We start from the raw sequence: 21,982 nt of genomic DNA, 5'->3' as shown, positions 1-21,982 counted from the left end.
CCATTGTGCCCATGGTCCAGGCACCACCCCAAAAATGTGCATGAACAAAGTGGTATTAAAAAAAGTGGGACTTTCATATTGCAAATGATGGCAATGGCATGTCTGACATATTCTCCAGTTTGTCCTATCTGTGGGTTCACTTGGTATGGTGTGAAAGCCTTACATCATTTGGAGGCACTGCACCTAGTTTTCAAAACCTGCTGTTTATTCTGTTCATTTGAGCACATTCTCCCTGGTGTCAGGAGCTGGTTTTGTGGCATATTCTACATGTCCAACATTGTTAGGAGTACAAAATGTATAATATAATGTGTGAGTCCATAGTAACGTGCATTTCTCTGGGGAGCAATATTTTAAAAATGCATTAGCCTGGAATTGGTAATAGCAAGAATAATCTACAGATCTAGGCAGGGAGAGGGGCACAATGATTTTTGGCCACTTCCGAGTTGCAAATGAGAGAAATTGGGTGCATAGGTGAGGTTCTAGCCCAGTAACCTCAGCAGGGGCTGTAGGCGAGTGAATCTCTGGCTGCTGCTTATTTTGAGGGATGCATTAGGAGCTCAGGTCTCTTGACCTCTGGCTTTCACTCACTGAAGTGAATGTTTACGTTTTATTTCTGTGCTTTTTTTTCCAGAGGAAGCTCACCAGTGTGGAAAAGGCCTCCTCATCCACTGCCAGGCCGGTGTGTCCCGCTCTGCCACCATTGTCATCGCTTACCTTATGAAGCACACGCGAATGACCATGACTGATGCCTATAAGTTTGTCAAAGGCAAGCGACCAATCATTTCTCCTAATCTTAATTTTATGGGGCAGTTATTGGAGTTTGAGGAAGATCTGAACAACGGAGTCACGCCGCGAATTCTCACGCCAAAGCTGATCGGGGTAGAGACTGTCGTGTGATGGCAAAGAATCACGTTACAAAAAAAAGATGTTCGTATTCTTCACTTGACATGGACTTGGAAGGCTTGGATTTCCCCCATTTTTTTCTTCTTTTTAGCTTTATTGAGAAGGGTTTATTATAAGACAAAACCTTGGACAGGAACCTTTTTGAAGAAAAGGTTTTAAAAATACAAGGACTTCACAAGCGTTGGGCAAGATACCTTTGGAAGTTCCTTCTTGAAAAGTGGATGATGTGGGGATGCTTTGAAGAAACCAGTTTTAAAAGTCTCCATGCGTGAAAGAGAGAAACTGGACAATATATATTTTTTTCTTCCCTTTTTGGTTATTCAGCAACTTGTAGAGATTATGACTAAGTAGTCTGTGCAGGTTCATAGACCGAAGACAGCTATGTTTTTCCCCAAAATAAAATACAACCAGCCAAAATAAAAAAGCGAAAAGACAACTAAAACCCACGGGCGGCCTTGAGTTTGCAAAGGCTTTGCTAAAGAAACCCTAAGCAAAATGCTTGCTGGTGCAAAGAAGATCAGAGCAGCTTAAAACTATCTGCAAATCCCTTCTCGCCCTCTTGACTAGAGAAAATCTTTTTATTTGCTGTGTTTCATCTTCTGGTACTATTTTTCTATTTGGGGGTTGGGGGTAGGCTAACACCAAGGGACTTGACCATTTTACGCCATATGCCTTTACTGGCTTCTTGTGCAATAATAGTTTTGAGTAATGGAAAGAGTTCTTTATTTTGAGTGTTCAAACCAGTTACAGCTGGCTGCCCATTAATAATATTAATAATATTTTTAAATAGCATAAAGGTGGCTGGCTTGATTTAGAAGAAGGTATACAACAACAAAAAAAGCAATTATTTTTTTCCCTTTTTCCGATTCTGGTTATAGTGCCATACACCTTGTTAAATATGTATATCAGAATGTACAAAGATCAAGAACAAGCAAAGTTTATTTAAAATATTTTTTCGCACAAAATACTGGTGTGTTTTTCTGTTCATGTAAAAAGTTTGATTATAAAAATGAAATCTGTTTTAGAAATTGTGCGTGTGTCTCCTTTCCCTTATTTCTTTCATGAACGCTCCTGTGTAGTTAGCTTTCCACTTGCAAGAAGCAGCAGGGCATGGTGCGGTGGTGGGAGGGCAGATTGTGGCACAGGGGGGAGTAGTACTTGCCATGCAGATGTTCCATGTGGCTCCTATCTCATCTAGATGCCTTGGTCCAGTGAAACCATGGTTTGTTGGACAAAGAATGAGTATGATGCCCACACACTTCCTTCTCCCTTTCTCTCAGGGATAGGGAACCTGTGGTCCTCCCAATGTTGTTCAGAGTCCAGCTCTCGCCAGCTTGGCCAATGGTCAAGAGCGATGGGCAATGGAGCTGGCAACATCTGGAGGACCACAGGTTCCCCAACCCTACCTTCTGGGGTTTCTTAAAGTTTCTCAGACCTATTAAGAAATGGCAGTTTTTTAAAGAAAAGTCCTACATGCACAACAGAAAGGGAAGAGGATGCATGTTAATATAACTCGTTTTCAGTCTGATAAACCATGATTTATTCAGACCAAGTTCATCTTGTCTGAAAGGGCCTGGGCAACAAATTGATCTGCATGTAGAATTGGCATACCCCAACCTGGCCCAGACTGCATATCTGTGTCTAGATGCTCATACGAGATGGCAGCTACAGGGCACACTGGTGAATGCTGCTTTCGTGGCTCCCATGCAGTCTTAAACAGGCCTTGAGTACTCTGTAGTACAGACGTCCAATCCCATTTTGGGTCAATTTTATATTGCTCCTATTCTCCTTTTTCACTGCAGGTTTATTCTGCAAGCTGCCAACTCCAGCATTTTCCAGAGAGCTGCTATTTTTGTGATGAGTATATGTGGAGCAAGGATTGATTAGCTAGCTAGGTAGGGAAAATATTGATTATTGTAGGCTACATTCACCTAGGGTTTTTAGCTAGTGGTTTTTCACACATCGCTAACACTTGCCAAGCGCATGCACTGATCCCTAGTTGTCCACATACCTGAAGGGAGAATTTCAAAGCATATAGTCCATATATGTTGAAGGTATACTTTCTGGATAAGACATAGACATAACTGGTGGTTGAAGACTTGCTTTCTTCTCTTCTCCAGTGCCCCTCAGCAATATATCACAGCTTCTATAGCCTACATATACTAGGGGTATTTAAAATGAGAGTCGTCATAGCATCCTCTTTTTTTTTGCTCTTCAAAATATGGCAACCCTAGGAGGTATCCATGCCTCCATTTTAAGTATTAAGAGATGAATCAGTAACATGAGGGATTTCCTCAGTAACGTGGGATTTCCTCTTGGTCAGCAGCCTGCTAACCAAATACCGTTTTGCATCACTTGGAGCATTTTCCACATTAAAAAAAACATGATTCAATTGCATCTGCTAGAATTTAAATTGGGGAAAAAGCAAGATAGAAGCAGAATGGAGGCTCAGTAACAATCCATTCCATGGAAAACACTGCAGAGCCTTGCTTTCCCCGTTCCTCCACTAGTTAGCTGACTAATTTTAACACCCACATGGAAAAGGCCTTTTGGTGCCCAACTCCTTGTGCTTTTGAATAGTTTTTCATGTTTGAGCTATAGCTGACTTCATTTGCCCACCCAGCCTTATTTTGATTTTTTGGCAATGGTCACATCAGTCTGAGATGTGGCTTATAAAGTGGGCATTTATCACTGATCTCTCATTTAGATATGCTAGTCTTTGCTCCCTTTGCCAGTCCAAAGCTTAGATATAATCCATGGTAAAGTTCTGCTGCTCGTGCCATTAAAATGAGTGCTTTTATGCAGTTTCCGTTCATTTCAATGGAGCATGCTGAAGAACTTCCCAGTGAATTGTGCCTCCTATTAGTATGAATTTGGAATGATTAGAGAGATGTTCCAGTTAGATGACCTTTGTGGGATTTTTGTACTGCAGTGAAGGCTTTCCACCCCACTGCTTCAGATCAAATTCTGTACAGGCAGAATAAAGTGAAGTGAGGTGTGTCAAAAGAACACTGTGTATATTGACCCCAGATGTGTAAATTGCTGTGCACTTTTACTCAACAATGTTGTTACTATACATATATTTTCTTGAAATTTTATGCCTTTATTAAACTATTTTTATACAAGGATTGATTATTTTTGCTTTCTCTGAACAGTAGTAGACTTTCTGTCTGGGTTTTGTTTCTCCTCAAGGAATTTTGTTAATACAAAGAAGGGCCACAAGCAGATGGCTCCTGAGTTTCAGGAAAAAATGGTGAGAGAACACTCAACTAAAATGAGCTGGCTAATTTCTAGGGCTGCTTCTCCAATTCTTTGCACCCATCCTGAAAAAAGTTATAAATATTGGACTGCATCAAGCTCCATTCTGCTGGAATTTGACCCACTGAAACCAATGCATGTATGTTAGTCACGTCCATTAATTTCAGCGGGTTTCTGCTGAGTATGACTAACATTGGGCACAACCCATTAAACTTAGCACACGCCTCTATATCATAATAACTAAAATACAAAGCGCACATTTCATTCAACAATTTGTTAAGCATATGCTTAACAGCACGTAGACTAAATTTCAGAAAGTGTAAAGAGGAAAGGGTTTCTGTTGCTGCTCTCCAAATTTCACAATGGTTATATTTACAGTGTCTTTTTATATGTATGTAACTTGGCCAATAGTAAGGGCCACATACCTCTTAAGCACTCATTGGTGTGCATTTTTTAGGTTGCAAATTTCCAGAATCTTCCAAATATAATTCTAATCCATTGGCAGACTCTGAATACCATGGCAAGTTCATGGGGATGGTTTCTGTCAGGGTAGACAACATTGAGCTAGGTGGAGCAATTGTCTGTCTCAGTATAAGGCAGCATCCTAGATTCCTAACTGATGGAACCGACTGCAACAAGGTGTGGTGATACTAATTTAGGAAGTTCCTGCTGGGGTTGGGCTAGATGACCCTTGGGGTCTCTTCCGACACTACTATTCTCTGATTCTGTGAGGAATTAAAAGGGGATTGTAGATAAAGAAGGGAAATGCTTCTAGCCGTGGTGGCAATATGAAACCTCCAGGTTCTGACCTCTCCATGTCAGTGTTGGGAATTGAATCTGGGATCTTCTTCAACTGAATCAGTTGATCTTGCCACTGATCTGTGAGCTGTTTACCCCTTCTGTGGGTAAACTATACTCGGACAACCTGAGCTTCTTGATAAAGAGACACTAAAAATCCTGCTATGGCTGCTCCCTCATTTTATCCTTTATGAACACTATTCCGTGACTGCTAAGAAACAGCCCTTTGCCTCGATAAACAAAGAGCGGCATGTATGATTCTGCTCCCAGTTTGATTACCCTATATTTATAACTCGCCTCATTTTCCATGGAGGCCTACAGGAGGCTGGGCTCTGATAAGCTGTCGTTCTCGGCGCAGAAACAGCCCCAGAATAGTTCCAGTGTGTTGTTTCTAATTGCAACGGATGAGCAGACTGGCTCATTAATCCTCCCCTATCAGCAGTGCATAACTTGTCTGCACCAGAATAGCCCTGATCTCAGCAATCCTGCATTTCAGCCTTGGGCTTGTGTGTTCAACGTATTTGGGAAAGGCAAGTTTCCACCACAGGCCCAAGGGGACTTCTACTTGACTGAGCTGGCTTTATATATAGTCGAGGCTGTGCATCACCCACCGAGGTTTATGTCATTTCGTAAGAAAATACATCAGTGCTCTTTAAGTTTGCATTATTTAGAGGAATCTTTTCCAACCACATTATTTAGCAGATGTCTTTTATTTTTCTATCTTTTGGAACACGATAGCAAACCAAGTTCTGGTTAGAAAGGGGAAAGCTGAAATATTTTATTTTTCTCTCCTCTTCTCCCCACACTCCTTCCACTATAGATGATATAACCACCTAAATATCTCCTGATTTCCAAGTGTATTTTTTATCTTTTTACTTGTATTAATCTTTTCGAGATGGACTGCTGGTCAAATGGGTATTGCAGACTTTACTGCAGTAACTGGGCCAATACGTCTTAATGTGCAGGGAGCAAATTTCATGCATCTCTTGTAGATAAGGCTCCTAGAATTGGACTGCTCCTAAAGACAGTCTAGAATAGCAGCAGAGAATTGCACTGATTTAAATTAGGGATTGGGAACCAATTACATTATATTATTTATTTGCACATTTATATCTGGCTTTCCCCCCAAGGAGCACAAGGCACCACCCATGGTTCTCCCCCCGCTCACCATTTTATCCTCACGACAACCTTGTGAGGGTAAGTTAGGCTAAGAGACAGTGACTGGCCCAAGGTCACACAGAAAGCTTAATGGCTCAGTGGGGATTTGAACCCTGGCTTTCCAGCAATGCTGCAACCACGGCTGCAACCAATGCTGCAACCAGGGACTTTTGTGTCCCTATGTCTCTCAGCAGCTGGGGGAAGAAGCCCAGAGGGAGAGAAATAGAGGGGAATGCAATAAACTAAAATAAACTAAAATAAAATAGGTGTGTGCAAGGCAAAAAGGGTGGAGCAGTGGCAGCAGGTGGGAAGAGAAGGGGGTGAAACGTACATTGATAATGTTGTCTATAAGAATAAAAGAAAACTATTATAAATTAGTCTGGAGATGGTATTTAACACCAGTCAGATTAAATCAAATAAATAAATAGGGAATATTCAGTGTTATGTTAGAGGAGATGCCAGGAAACGGGGAATTATGTTCACATGTGGTGGGGGTGTAAATATGTACAATTTTTCTGGCGAAGGGTGTTTAAGGAGATAACAGAAATCACTGAAAGTCCAGAGGTAGCATTATTATCAATTTACAATGGGGTGGAAGGTTGGCAGTCTGTAGACTTGCTTACAAATTTATTGACAGCTGCACATGTTATTATAGCAAGGAAGTGGAAGGGGCAAGCAGAATATAAAATGGAAGAATGGTATAAGGAGGTGTGAGATATAGCTATTAATGATATATTAACGTGCTTTTAAGGTAGGACGGGGAATATGCAGGAGAAATGATTTTGAGGAGATATGGAGGGTGTTTGTAGATTTTGTACTGTTAAAACGGAAAAGGGTCAAACTGTCACAAGAGGTGTTGACATTTTGGGAGGTTGGATAGTTACAATGGAATGGTCTTGGTGGTTGGGGTGCACATTTTTATTCTTATTTATGATTATTACTTTGTCAAAATAAAATAAAAAATTAAGAAAGAAAAGAATGAGAGAACCATGGGAGTGGCTCACCTCAGCATACAGACCCTGACCACATTCACCCTAGACATTTAAAGCTACAATACCATTCGGCTGCATTACAGATCTGAATCTAATAGTCTTGTTGCGGCCATGTTAGCTGAATGCCAATCATCAGGAGGGTTAAGAGGGATTGAGAACAAAATTAAACTGATAGGAATCTCACTAGACTCCCTGTACTGGTTATCAGAAAAGGCTGCATTTGAGATCATTAAACGTAGATTGTTAGACAACGAATTTCAAGAACCTAGTAGCCAAATCAGGAATAGGGACTGTGCATGTCTGGGAATGGTATAGAACCTAGACAGCATCTTAAAAAGCAGAGACTTCACCTTGCCAACAAAGGTCCGTATAGTTAAAGCTATGGTTTTCCCAGTAGTGATGTATGGAAGTGAGAGCTGGACCATAAAGAAGGCTGATCGCCAAAGAATTTATGCTTTTGAATTATGGTGCTGGAGGAGACTCTTGAGAGTCCCATGGACTGCAAGAAGATCAAACGCATCCATTCTTAAGGAAATCAGCCCTGAGTGCTCACTGGATGTGAATAGCCAACAGCGACTTATCTCTCCCATTTGACCAACCCGAATCAACACAGGGCGTACATGCTAGAGAGACTGAATGCGCTACCTTCAGCAATGCTAGAGGGAGGAGTCCAGAAAATACTCCTCACAGAAAGACTATGCCCCCGTGGACTGAATGGTATAGAACCAGTCGTGCATGTTCTTTATGCACTACCTCTTGTATCACACAATTTGATCTATGTTCATTAATCAGTTGGTTGTTAGCAGGCAGTGGCTCTCAGACAAATGTAAGGTAACCTTCCTAATGGATGGGTTCCTCAAGATGGGGATAAGATGGAGATAGTAGCCAGGTTTCTGTAACACGCAATGCGGATTCATGAATATTATACAGCAGTGTTTTAACTGTTAGATGTAGATTTTGCTGAGCGGTTTTACTGCACTGAACCTTTCGGAGTTTTGTCTATATGCCAATGAAGGTTTGAGACGGATGCATTGCCTAGTCATGGCTCTCCCCCCAACCCCATCAAAGGAATCTGAGTCTGTTAAGGGTGCTGAGAGTTGTTAAGAAACCCCCTAACAGAGCTCCAATTCCCAGAGTTCCTTGAAAAGAAACATTACTGGCTCTCAAGACAGAGCATAGCCATCATTCCCAGTAGCCACTGAGAGCCCTCTCCTCCATGAATTTGTCCAATCCTCTTTTAACAGACTTTAAAGCTTTTTACAGCTCCTGTGGATCTGCTCCTTTTCTCCAGTGTCCATGAAATGTACCAGGAACAAGGAAAGTCCTAGTAAATGCTGTGGGAAGTAGGGAAGCTGGGGCCATCAAATATTGAAGATCCTTTCCCTATTTAGAGGAGAAATAAATAATTGAGCGCACGCTTGAATTATGAAAAGAATCCATTGTTGCTAATAAATAAATCACGTAACGCCCCTCTGAAGTGTTGGGTTGGTCTGTAGCTCAGGGCTGTGCGCATTCCATGTGCTCAAAGAGATGGCCGTGGAAAGGCAGAGTCAGGCATCAGAGAGAGAGCAAAAGAAGACATATATTTGCATACAATTTGCACATGCTAGTTTAGACATCAGGGCTGTTATTTTAAACCAAAATAGAATGCATCTTCCCCATGGTTGGCAAGACTGTGGCCAGGTGACATCTTGTGTACCTGCTCATTCTGCCGCCTGGGTCCTAAAGCCCCCCTTCTCTCCCTTCTTATAATAGAGGGTCCCTTTAGTGAGAGGAAAAAGAACACGTGGCACAAAATTAGATGTTGTTTTGTCAGAAAGCAAACAAGCACGTGAGAACCACAAACTCATATTCCAATTCCGAACAGCACTGAAAAGGTCAGAAGGCGAGGCCCACTATCGCGTTACTTCAATGGCAGCCCCTCCAGGAACTCTGTCCACATTTGCACACTACATTTAAAGCACTATGATGCCACTTTAAACAGCCATGGCTTCCCCCCAAAGAATTCTGGGAGCTAGGCTCTTGACAGTTGTCAGGAGACCCCTATTCCCCCCGCCCAGGACTACAATTCCCAGAGTTCCCAGACTGTTAAACCACTCTGGGAATTGATTATATTCCTGCATTGTTTCACCTCCTTGGTGTGAGATGATCTTTTCTGCTTGCCACATGGCTGATAAAATCCCAGGTGCCCTGCCAGAGAAAGATAATTCGAGCAAGACTTGCCACCCCATTGGACAGCATTGCTCTTCAGCAGTTTGTGAAGCTCCACCAGCGTGAATAATTCAGAGCTTGTCAGCATGGTGCCTGCAGGTACCAATATGCCCACAAGTGCCTGCTACAGTGCATCCAAAAGGTCTCAGTAAATACCCCCTCAGAAATCCACAGTGTGTGAATGAATGTTTGCTCTTCCAGTTTGGTTTCAGGTCCAGGCTCTCCTGTACTGGACATGTCCCTTTGAACATGGCAACATTTCATAGGATACCAGGATGCAAAGAGCTTCTCTCTGTGAACGGGTGTTGCAGTGGCAGATGTAGGGGCCTGACTATGCCATTTTGTGGTCCTGTCTCTTTTTCTGCTCTTTTAGATGTGGCAGCCATTTTGTGGCCACACAATCTATGATGGCCATCTTGTGAGTAGCACCTACAGCACTATCAAAATGTCTCCACTGGCCCAAAGTTGTTGGCAAATGATGGAGTAATTAATCAAGCCCTTAAACATAAGCATTTCAACCTTTTTAAATATGGGATTGATCTACCCCAGGGGTAGGCAACCTAAGGCCCATGGGCCACATGCGGCCCATGGGGGTTGTTTAACTAGCCCACGAGCCGCCCCCGAACCGAGCTGCCCGCTCGGCGAGTCCCGGCACGCTGCGCTAAACCAGTGCAGTGCGGCGCGGGGACTCGCTTACACGGTGCCGGAAATCGCATCTGCGCATGCTCAGATGCCGAAAATTGTGTCTGTGCAGACACAGACACCGAAATTGTGGCCCACAGAGGGATCTCCGCTGGAGTGAACCAGCCCAGGTGAGGTAAACCTTGCCAACCCCTGATCTACCCCCAAAACACAATAAGAGTGGCTTCACAAACACACACCATTTCTTAAACTGCCATGAAGGACTTTTTATGCCTCAACCAGACAGGTGTCAGAACACAAGAACACACTATTATGACCATTAGTGTCCTCAGACCTTTTATGCTTCTACCCTGTGCTTAAAAGCAATCATGCCTTTTCAGGATAAATTAGTTACTCTATGAGGGGACTCTGTGACCCTGAGCTCTTTGTGTAGAGTTAACTGTCTCTAAAACAAGGTGAGGCTTTCTGTGAGACTTTGAAATTAGGCACAAATGGCAATAAGTGGCATAACTAAAAAGACACTGGAGATTGATAGAAAAGGATACACAATGAAGAAAGGTAGGTAAAAATGAATGCTGGAATGTGAGTGTCCAAGGAATATTAGTTGAGTTATAACTACGGATGTAAGGCATCAATTTCCATTCTAACCCACATGCACCACATGCAGTCTTGTTTTTGTTCTGCTGCAGTTCAGTTTCCTGCAAAAACAATGTTATTCAACTTGCTGTACACTGTGCTGCAATTTTTTTTATTAGTTTTCAATTACATTTCAATAATAGCCTCATTATAACAATGCCAAATTATAATACAACTACTAATACCAAACATTCAAATACCAAATCATATAATTTAGGTGGCCGCCTGCATGCTAGAATTGATGGTTTCATGATTTACTTTATTTCTGCATTCAGAATCTTATTAATTTCAATCACACTCCGGTCAAAATAACAATCCCTTATACAACTGCAATATTAACAACTTCCATTCATATTGACACATTAAATAATATATAAATCTACAAGTCAGGCACTCAAACTGTGTCCTTATTCTTCCTGTGTGTGACAATCTTTCTGTCCATGATGTTTCTTTCCTGTCCTTGTAAAATGTTATGTCTATCTTTTCCTGGTTGTTGCTGTTCCCCATCATGCCTTGGGCAGAGCTAATATCCCATTGTTGTTTCAGAAATTCTCCATTGTTCTGTCCCGTGTTTTGCAACTTTAACATCAGCTGCAAAAATCACACTGTCCCAATAAATAACCTGTCTTTGCCATTTTCCCTCTCAGTCTGTGCTGCAGTTTTAAAGAATTTGTTACATAATTCCACACCGTTCATTTCAAAGCACATGCAATGAAGCCTTTTTCCCATGTGCCAATAGGTTGCCTTTCAAGTTCCTTTCAAGTACCAAAATAGCTTTCCATGTTATCATTCAAGTCTCTTTCACTGACTACACCTTGCCATTAGTGTTTTCCATAGCCATCAGGATACCTGGGGGGGGGGGGTCTTCTGCATCCAATGGGCACGCTCCACCTCTGAGCTAGGGACCCTCCTTTTCAAGAAAAGGGAAACCCCATGCCATCACTTCAATCACAATTTGTTGCTATTCTAACTATGCTTTCAATGATTTATTTTTTTAAAAGACATGGTGATTTGCAAAATAACCACCTTCAGGTTCACCTGTGCAATCTTTGTGGCTCTGGGTACGAGCTTGTTCTAGTCACTTCTTCAGCTGCCTTCAGTTAGTAGGACTTCTCTGGAGCAAACGGTCAAAGCATTGCAAGCAAACTTTTGTTAGGGAGAAGAAACTTGTGCCAACTGCAGTGCTTCTCCTTGACTGGCTGACAGTTGCAGTCTGAATTACACGGGCATCAGATGGGGGCCTCCTTAAGTCCTGGCCTTGACAAAGCAATTATGGAATGAACTGCTGACTGCACTGCAGTTTTGATAGATGGCATCTGCTTTCTCTCTGTTCCGGAGGATGTTTGGGTGCAAGATTCCATCTATTTTTCAAATCCAATATATCATGGCCATGCTGTAATCATGGAGAAATCCTCTGTGAAACCAGTGCGACAGTGCGACAATGCATCCTACTGTACAGAGGACAGCCCTATATTTGACGTGCTGTCTGAATTAAAGATAATAGAACCAGGCGAAGGGATGGCAAGGGCCTTGAAGTTACCCATCAAGAATTGACACCTAAACAAGCCAACTCGGCAGGCACCCAGGTCACTTGTTCACAGTCTTCCCCACTGTGGTGAGACGTATTGCATTTCTTTTTAAATTATAGTAATCATTTAGGGGAAAGGAACGCGGGTGGCGCTGTGGGTTAAACCACAGAGCCTAGGACTTGCCGATCAGAATGTTGGCGGTTCGAATCCCTGCGATGGGGTGAGCTCCCGCTGTTCGGTCCCTGCTCCTGCCAACCTAGCAGTTTGAAAGCACATCAAAGTACAAGTAGATAAATAGGTACCGCTCCGGCGGGAAGGTAAACAGTGTTTCCGTGCGCTGCTCTGGTTCACCAGAAGCGGCTTAGTCATGCTGGCCACATGACCCGGAAGCTGCACGCTGGCTCCCTCGGCCAATAAAGCAAGATGAGCGCTGCAACCCCAGAGTCGGCCACGTCTGGACCTAATGGTCAGGGGTCCCTTTACCTTTACCTAATCATTTAGGGAGGGGGATGGATTGTGAGGCCACTCTAGATTATCTCAGCATCGGGGCTGAATGTGGCTTGTGTGTGGGTCCATTTATTCCTCCCCCTCCACACACAGACACTAATGCATTAATGCACTCACATTAGGACTATTATGACTGGTTGGTTTTGAATGAATAATAGTTGATGAATCCTAGCCCATTTATCTCACTCTCATTGGCAGGCTCACAGCATTCACAGGGCGCTGCATCATTCCAGCAACATTAAAACATCACCCATCATTTTTAATAGCAACACAAAGGCGAGACGATGAAAAATGCATAGTACTATATATGTGGTTTTGGCTGAATGATAACTTGGAAAGGGAGTGGGGGTTGCCTTCCTTTGATTAATTCCACATAGGGTTTTTTTCATGCTGATATTAAGTTTTTAATGGCAAAAAAAGAAGATGGCAAATATCAGAACAGAGGGGTGAGGATATATTCACCTTTCTGTGATGAAGGTGAGCAGGAATCTGTCAGGACAAGCGTAAGTGTAAAGCTTTGTTTATTTAATTTGTGCATTTATACCCTGCCCCTTAGCCAAAGGGTACTCAGAATGGCTTTCAAAAATCAGTACTTAAGATGCTCCCTGCATTCAGGCTCACAATTGAACAAGTCATGACATACGAGAAAAATGGAATGGGAGGGAAGAGGAAAAAGCTAGCTCAAGCATAAATTCTTAAAGCTACAGTTCTTACAGTGCAATTATATAGTTTTCTTTAGCAGATTCTGGCTGCCTAGCAAAGCAACAACTCCCTGCCAAGATCAGGGGTGGTTCTGGCTGTCTTGCTCTTGACAAAGAGCAGCCCTGTCCCAGAAGGACTCTCCCTGCTACTTCACCAGCAAAGCTGGTGTCAATGGCCCAGCCAAGAGATGAGGACAGTTTCCGCCACACAATTCTTCTCTTAGGCAGCTGATTTGATGGCAGTTAGATTCCCTTCACCCTCACCACTGTCAGTGGAAATGCACTGAGATGTGCTGAGATTCTAGCTGCAATTAAGTCAGGGAGGAGGAGCTGGTGGCCCTGCAGATGTCATTGGACTCCCAACTCCCATCATCCCCAGCCAGCATAGCCAACAGCTAGGGATGATGGGAGTTGTAGTCCTACAGCATCTGGAGGTTCACAGGTTCCTCACCCCTGGTTTAAGGCTCATATTCATGGCCAGTTTTTGGTGTGGTAGATGTTTCTCCTACTGAGACTTATTAGGGTTGGCTAGCTATATTGTTCAGGCCTTTCTCCAAGCTAAAGGTAGACCCCACAGGCAATAAATATATAAATTGGTGTATATCCAAGAAGGAAGGAAGAATGATAACTAGTAGTTAAAAGGAACTGCATGCCTGAAACACTACAGTGGTACCTCGGGTTACATACTCTTCAGGTTACATACGCTTCAGGTTACAGACTCCTCTAACCCAGAAATAGTGCTTCAGGTTAAGAACTTTGCTTCAGGATGAGAACAGAAATTGTGCTCTGGCGGCGCAGCGGCAGCAGGAGGTCCCATTAGCTAAAGTGGTGCTTCAGATTAAGAACAGTTTCAGGTTAAGTACGGACATCCAGAACGAATTAAGTACTTAACCAGAGGTACCACTGTACTGCCTGAGATCACTCTGGTTTCCTGATTATAATGCTCCCCCTCTTTTTGCCACATAGTCCCCAAGGATCTCATGAGGGGGCTTCTTATAAAACAGCAGCTAGCTCATTAGATGGGAATTTACAAGATTCACTTTTATGGCTCCATCAGTCCAAAGGATATGATGCTGTATATCTTAGCCATTGAGATGTTACAAACTTCAGACAAATTCCGGCCCTTTTCTAAATGCTTGTGTTCTCACTTGAGAACAACCAGCTCTCAGCATAGACAGATGGATCCCGGGGGGAGCTTTGTAAACAGTGAATGTAATGCTATGGGCATATACAAAAAACGGCAAGACTCCATAGGCAGAGCTGAGGGACACAAAATGGTCGGTGGCTCTTACTATCAACAGCATTTCCCAAGGTCTCCTTCCCTAGGAATTCCATTCAATTTGCATCTAAATGCAAACCAACCTGATTCACACACTTTCCAGAACAATATATTAACCGAAACACAGCCCTCCTTTGAAATTTGCACTTCTCTGAATATTGTGATGCAGTTCTACAGCCCAAAGTGATATGCGCAAAAATGCAGGTACTGGAATAAAGTGTACATAAAAAAGTGTATATTTGCGAAAATAGCATATAAAATGTATTCTGTCGGGGAAATTGCTTTGCAGAAAGCGTGTACAGTGGTACCTTGAGTTACAAACGCCTCAGGTTACAAACGCTTCAGGTTACAAACTCTGCTAACCTGGAAGAGTTACCTCGAGTTGAGAACTTTGCCCCAGGATGAGAATGGAAATCGTGTGCCAGCGGCGCAGCAGCAACAAGAGGCCCCATTAGCAAAAGCATGTCTCTAGTTAAGAACAGTTTCAGGTTAAGAACGGACCTCCGGAACGAATTAAGTTCGTAACTAGAGGTAACTCTGTATAAAAGTGTGTATGACTTAGGGTCATGATGGTAGAAGGATGCACTTGTGATCTAGAACAATGCTAGGAGCTTGACAGGATAATAATAAAATAATTACTATTATTTTAATTAATCAATTAGATTTGTATACTGCTCTTTGCCTGCAGGTCTCAGGGAGGTTAAAACCTAAAATCACACTATAAAAATGCAAAATACATAATAAAAATGAAAACGAAACCAACCCAATAAACCCCCAACACATTTTTAAAGGACATTGGCTGTCACTCAGCCAAAGGCCTGGTTAAAGAGGAACTTTTTTTTACCCCCTGGCATCTCAGAGTTCTCTAGCCACCAGTTGCCTTTCCCTCTGAAAATCACAAACAACCTGATTTTTTTTTAGCTTGACACTTACTTGTCACTGGAGAATCAAGAAGAAGAAACTCTAGCAGGTGCTGAATTATGGGTCACTTGCAATATCTACCTGAAATACCTACACATCGTCCCCTCCCCCACTCTCCCTAGTGTAAATATTTGGGGGTGGGGGGTGGGGGTGTATTCTTGTTCCATTATAGTGAGGAAAACATGTCTGATATAATCTTGGGGAGAGCTAAAACAGTCTGGCTTGCACCACTGACAAACTGCAAATTTTAGCAAATGCGTAATTGGGCTTGGTTGAAATAGAAGGGCCTCATAATGATGTCAGGTGCTCTGAATTCTTTCTCATGTATTTTTAGGCCTGCCATAAACACACAAAGTCTAACTTTTCATCCCAACAGCAGGAGTGTAAACTCTTCTGACAATTGGTTGTGTGTTGGCTTGAGAAGCTAGGTCAAGTAATTGGATTAATACGCTCCATTCCTGGGCCAGTCTGGCAAATTAGTCGAACTCTTTTCAAGTATAGTCACTGGGATTTAAGGCCAAGGTCTGCTGTAATGTAACCTGTTGTCTACTTATCCCCAGATGGACCCTTGTGTAATACATAGCAACAGTGCCCTCCTTGTACTTAGTAACCTGTATCATCAGAGGAACTCTCTCTGCTGTCAAAGGTTAAGAGAGGCAAGGCTTTCCAAAGGGTTTCGACTGGCCTTAACTGGCTTCCTCACAGACACCTCCCTTACAGGCAGCTATAGAAAGCCAATGTGTCATCAGAGAAAAAGTCAGCTATGATTCAAGAGGGGCGCTGGATACGAAGGAGAGTGAAAGCCATAGTCATAAGGGAAAATGGTACGTAATCATAGAAAAGGAAGTAGAATAAGAACGTGGAAGTTGTGCCCCACCAAATGTTTCTGGATAACCATCATGTTATAGCAGAGGAGCTTTCTCCAACTGGAAACACCCTCAGATATTTTGGAAGGCAACTTGCATCACCCCTGACCATTGACCAAGTTGTTGTTGTTGGCACTATATTTATTTAGATCCTGCCTTTTCCCCAGCCCAGAACTCAAGGTGGCTTATGCAAATTAAAAGAGAGATAAAATACAAAAGAGAAGTATATATAAAAAGTAATTATATATCGTTAAAAGGTAATTAAACTCCATATAAAGTAATTCCTACAGTAAACCGCCCTTTGATCTGCTGATGAAGGGGTGGTATATCAGCTTAATAAATAAAATAAATAGATAAAATGTAATAGAATTAAAACAACACGAAAAATGAATCTTTTAAAACACAGATAATAAAATCAGCACAGCACTATTAAAGCCCCTTCCTTAAAAAAAAAACCAAAAACATTCAGTTCACAAAATCCTTTCGAAATAAAATAGTCTCCACCTGCCGCTGAAAGGACAATAAGGAAGGAGCCAGTCTCACTTCTCTAGGAAGGGAGCTCCAATGTTTGGGAGCAGCCATCTTGGCTGTGGAGTCCAATAACAACTGGGGCTAGCAGAATTCTGGTCTAGAAGAGACTTGAAGGTTTTCTAGTACAGCTTCCTGCCCTGGAGCAAGATCCTGCCTGCACAATAACGACTTACAAATCACTTAGGTAATGGGAGTATATCATTTATCATGCTCAGGACTGGAATGAAAAAGACACACATATCAGGTCACATAAATCTTGGTGACCAAGGGAGGTCCCAGAGATCTGTACCTTAGTTGTGAGGAATCTGCGGTTTGTCATCCCCACATAAAGGCTGCATGGAAATAAGAGTGCGTGAGTGGCCAATGCTTCCTGTTCTCTGTACTTCTTTGTAATATCTGACATCCATGCAAATCTTGCAACTTCCCCTGATGGTGATGTACACAAGGTCCTATTGCGTGGACAAATCAGATGTCTCACTACAGGGGAAGAAATGAGAGCTCCTCTGCGGAAGCTGCAAAGATGCACAGAAAACAGGAAGCATGAGTCACTTTCTTCCCTGTGTTTCTGATGTATAGGACCCACCCTATTCCTGTGATTGTCGTTTGTTTTAACTGTTTTTAATTATAAATTGTTATAACCTGCGCTGAGAACTGCTGTGAATGATGATGATGATGTTCAGGAAGAGTTACATTGTTTCTGTAGCCCAAATGTTAGGTAAAAGGGAAAGGACCCCATGATGGTTAAGTCCAGTCGAATTTGACCATGCGGTACAGCACTCATCTCTACTTTCAGACCAAGGGAGCCAGTGTTGGTCCACAGACAGCTTTTTGGGTCATGTGGCCAGCATGACTAAACCACTTAGAACAATAAATTTACCAGTAAGCTTAGAACTCCAAGTTTTGCAGAAATGCAAACAAAATAAAAAATCAGAAAGCTATTCCTAAATTTGGAGGGAGCCCTAAAAACACTCTCATGAGGATTGAGCATGCTCTGTGGCACCAGATGCTAACTATGTGTAGGAGGTGAATGGAAAATGGGTGGGAGGCATGAGGAATCAAGTGGAGTGGTCTGGATTCTGAACAGCAGCACTCCACCCTGAAGCAACTTTGTGAGTCCCACATGTGTTCTATCCATTTCTAAGATGGCCTGGTGATCTAGACCAGGCATCTCCAACCTTCGGCCCTCCAGATGTTTTGGACTACAATTCCCATCATCCTTGACCACTGATCCTGTTAGCTAGGGATCTTGGGAGCTGTAGGCCAAAGCATCTGGAGGTCCGCAGGTTGGGGATGCCTGATCTAGACTGTTTTCCTGCTTCTCGGCCTACCTGCTGCAGTCATGCCTATTGTGTAATTTGGTTGATACAACTTGTAGACTTACACTTTTATCCATCGTGGAGAAAATATGCCCCCCATTTGGAGCCTATAAAAAGGGGGTCATTTTAGCTATCTTGGGGCGGATTTTGAGGGGGAAATGCCATGAAACTCAAGTATTAAGGCATATTCAACTGGGATTTATTTTATTGCAGGGCAGGGTGTGTTTCTCCAGTTAATTGATCCAGCATATATGAGGCTCAGAAAACACAAGGCATGGTTCTCAACGGCTCTCCTTAATGGACATGGGAAGTCCTTGTTTGGATTCCAAGTGTATAAAATCCGCATGCAACCCAGCACACATCTTCCCCTCTTTCATATACCTTGGGTTGCATACTGAGGCATCAGCTCAGGAGCTTCTGTGAGGACAAACAGAGCAAAAAGATTGCTGGTTTTGGTTCATTATTAGCTTGTTTGCTTTGCCTGCTGACTCCTTGAAAGTAAGTTGCAGCTGAGTCGGCAAGGTCAGCCAGACATCCACCATCCGTCAAACCAATCATAGACACGAACTTCATAAATGTCTTTCATTTGCAACCTACAAGTTGGACAGGTTATGTGGGTTTTCAGTCTATTTTTAACTCGGCAATCTGTCATTGGGGGCTTTATGGAGCTCTTAGCTACATGCCTCAGGATCTGTAATGCAATCGCAGAGTATATTATAGGATTTCCTCTGCCACTTTTCAGAAACAGCAGGTGCAATGTCAGCATTCAGTGTTGATAACAAAATGCAGATACCATCAAAAATGCATTGCATAACACACCTAACCTTGGAAGTATTTGCTCTATTGGATGAACAATAAACAGTGAAAGTACAAACTATTGTTTACAGATACTTTACGCTCACAATTGACTACAGCTAGAATGGCAGTGGTCATAATGGCAAGGATATTAATTTGCTTGTTTCTTTTAAAACTCTATTGCATAGAGGGTCTTCAGAATCAAAGAGTTGGGAACTGGGGGCAGCTGCCCCATGTGCTAAGCCATGCAAATGTAGGTGGCAACTTCTCAGTGGAATACTCTTAAACTCTGGATTGACTGTCCTCCCAGACTGGCCATTAAAGGTAAAGGCACCCCTGCCCGTACAGGCCAGTCTTGCCAGACTCTAGGGTTGTGCGCTCATCTCACTCTAGAGGCCGGGAGCCAGCGCTGTCCGCAGACACTTCTGGGTCACGTGGCCAGCGTGACAAGCTGCATTTGGCGAGCCAGCGCAGCACACGGAATGCCGTTTACCTTCCCGCTGGTAAGCGGTCCCTATTTATCTACTTGCACCCGGGAGTGCTTTCGAACTGCTAGGTGGGCAGGCGCTGGGACCGAACGACGGGAGCGCACCCCGCTGCGGGGATTTGAACCGCCGACCATGCGATCGGCAAGTCCTAGGCGCTGAGGTTTTACCCACAGGGCCACCCGCGTCCGGTTATTTGGATTTGATATCCCGCCTTTCACTCCCCTTCAGGAGTCTCAAAGCGGCTAACATTCTCCTTTCCCTTCCTCCCCCACAACAAACACTCTGTGAGGTGAGTGGGCATTGGTGCTCCCTATTCCAGCTGAGAATGGGCAGGAAGGTGTATAAGTTGTTTTCCTCAGCTATGGTGTATTTCAGTATCCTTAGCTATCCTTTAATTCTGACTTCTAACTTGCTTCTTGAGCCTCTCCCTTGAATCATCATTCAGCCCTGACACTTTGTGCCTGATTACTGGCTTTATCCCATAGGTCTTTGTTGCCTGTCAATGACCAAACAAAACTTTCCATCAATTCACTATTCTATGGTACTAAAAGTATGCCTATACTATATTTTCATACACAATCTTATAAAAGTACCACATATCTGAGAGAACACCTTCTCCCATACAGACTTACTTACTTAAGATCATGGTTATGCAGCATCCTGTAGACATCCATCTGGTCACAACCAGGAAGAAGACCTTTTCTGTGGTGACACCTGCCCTCTGGAATAGTCTTCCTCCAGAAATAAGACATGCACCACCATTTCTGTCCAGTGTGGCTTTTGCTGTGTATTGTATCTTGCCATTTTGACGTGGACATCAAATGTTTGCTTCTAACTGAGCACTGGATAGCTCAGTTGGTTAGAGTGCAGTGCTGATAATGCCAAGGCTGAAGCTTCAATCCCTATATGGGGCAGCTGCATATTCCTGCATTGAAGGGGGTTTGACTAGATGATCCTCAGGGTTCCTTCCAACTCTATGATTCTAGTTTAATGTTTCTCTTGATATGAATAACAAAAGAACAATTGTGCTTCTCTTGTGCGATCTCCACACATATATGATGCCCCTTATTACCTGGGAAGATTTTAATGAGAAACTCAATCAAGAGTGTCAAGAGCTGCCAGGAGTGTGGTGGAGTCTCCTTCTTTGGATATCTTTAAGCAGAGGCTTGACAACCATATGTCAGGAGTGCTCTGATGGTGTTTCCTGCTTGGCAGGGGGTTGGACTCGATGGCCCTTATGGTCTCTTCCAACTCTATGATTCTATGATTCTAAGAAAGTTATATGAAGCTGCTAACCAACTGTCCATTGATAATAAGGAATTTTGATTGTACTATATTTGCACAACAGGGATGGACATGCTAAAATTATGCTTAACGCTGGAATCCAGGAAACAGTATATTTTAATCCCCATTTTGGCCCATACACTCACCCACAATTCTGACACCAGAAACCTTCTGTCTATACAAATAATTGCCATGGCTAATCGGGACTGTGTTGTTTCCAAAAATGGGACAAAACAGCCTTTTTTTAAACCCAGGGTTATTTTCGCCATGAGTACCATGCTATCCACCAGCTGTTAACTTTGTTATGAGGAGAGCATCAACCTCAAGAACACGAATCTAAACAAAGCTACTATCCCAGCTATATTGTACAAAAGCACAAAGTCCACAGCGATGGTAGGAGGAAGATCGCTTGGACGGAGGATTGCAAATGACAATGTCTTTTCTGTAAGTAGATAATCAGGTATCTGAAGTCAAGCTGATGAATGAGGAAAAGTATAAATAGACTCACAATCTGATCCTATTCCTCTCTTCAGCTGCAGCAAATACAAGCCAAAAAAGACCTGTCAGATCTTGGCCAAGCTCCAGCACAGGCTGGAGTCGGGGGCTTGCACAAACAAATGATGCTCAAAAGGGCCTGAGGCATGTGATATAGCCAAATATAGGCTCGGCCTGGGGCAGGAGGGGGGCCAATTTCCAGGGTAGGACAATATGGTTGCTCAATGCAGCAATTGTTTGGTCAGAGAAGTGTTTCTCATCTTGTTTCAGAAAAGCATCTCCTCCTTGCAGAGGGCAGGAGTTGTGAGCGAGAGCCATTTCCCGCATTGGCAGGGGGCGTTTCGGACCCTGCCCAGCTATCCCGGCTGCTGTGCCACACCCCCGGGCAGCCAACCAATCAGGTCGAGGCTTGGGGACGGGGTTTAGCCGCTCAAATGCAGCAGCACTCAGAAACTGCAAATTTTGTAAATTCAACTTAATGCAAACTGAATTGACTTTCTCTCCCATCACTAATATCCAGTTTTTAAAAAGGAACAGGTAATGGACAATGAGAAAGATCTGCCAGAGATGTGTGAGCCCATCTAGTCCAGCCTCCTGTTCTCACAGCAGCCAACCATATGAGGAGACAATACTGAACCGCATAGATCTGGCTTAGTAGAAAGCAACTGCCTA

The 21,982-nt window shown here is 43.1% G+C and overlaps 1 protein-coding gene and 1 long non-coding RNA gene across 3 annotated transcripts in view; one reads left to right on the top strand and one right to left on the bottom strand.

Annotated features, from left to right (window-relative positions):
• The window catches only part of DUSP10 (dual specificity phosphatase 10), a 49,902-nt gene extending 45,874 nt beyond the window's left edge, over window positions 1-4,028 (top strand). For both annotated transcript variants that reach the window (XM_083433310.1, XM_083433309.1), the window contains exon 4: window positions 632-4,028. In XM_083433310.1, coding sequence (XP_083289436.1) covers window positions 632-897 — 266 coding nt within the window. In that variant the 3' untranslated portion in view covers window positions 898-4,028. The remainder of the gene's footprint in view (window positions 1-631) is intronic.
• Window positions 1-21,424, bottom strand: part of LOC310674322 — a 45,909-nt gene extending 24,485 nt beyond the window's left edge. Inside the window, exons 1-2 of the long non-coding RNA XR_014509529.1 lie at window positions 21,324-21,424; window positions 20,160-20,262 (exon numbers count right to left, since the gene is read on the bottom strand). This is a non-coding gene — a long non-coding RNA (uncharacterized lncRNA). The remainder of the gene's footprint in view (window positions 1-20,159; window positions 20,263-21,323) is intronic.
• Window positions 21,425-21,982: the final 558 nt, after the last annotated feature.

This window comes from Podarcis tiliguerta (genome assembly GCF_965153285.1).
Source record: "Podarcis tiliguerta genome assembly, chromosome: 3".
NCBI classification, from domain to species: domain Eukaryota; kingdom Metazoa; phylum Chordata; class Lepidosauria; order Squamata; family Lacertidae; genus Podarcis; species Podarcis tiliguerta.
This window is presented reverse-complemented; position numbering and strand designations above follow the sequence as displayed.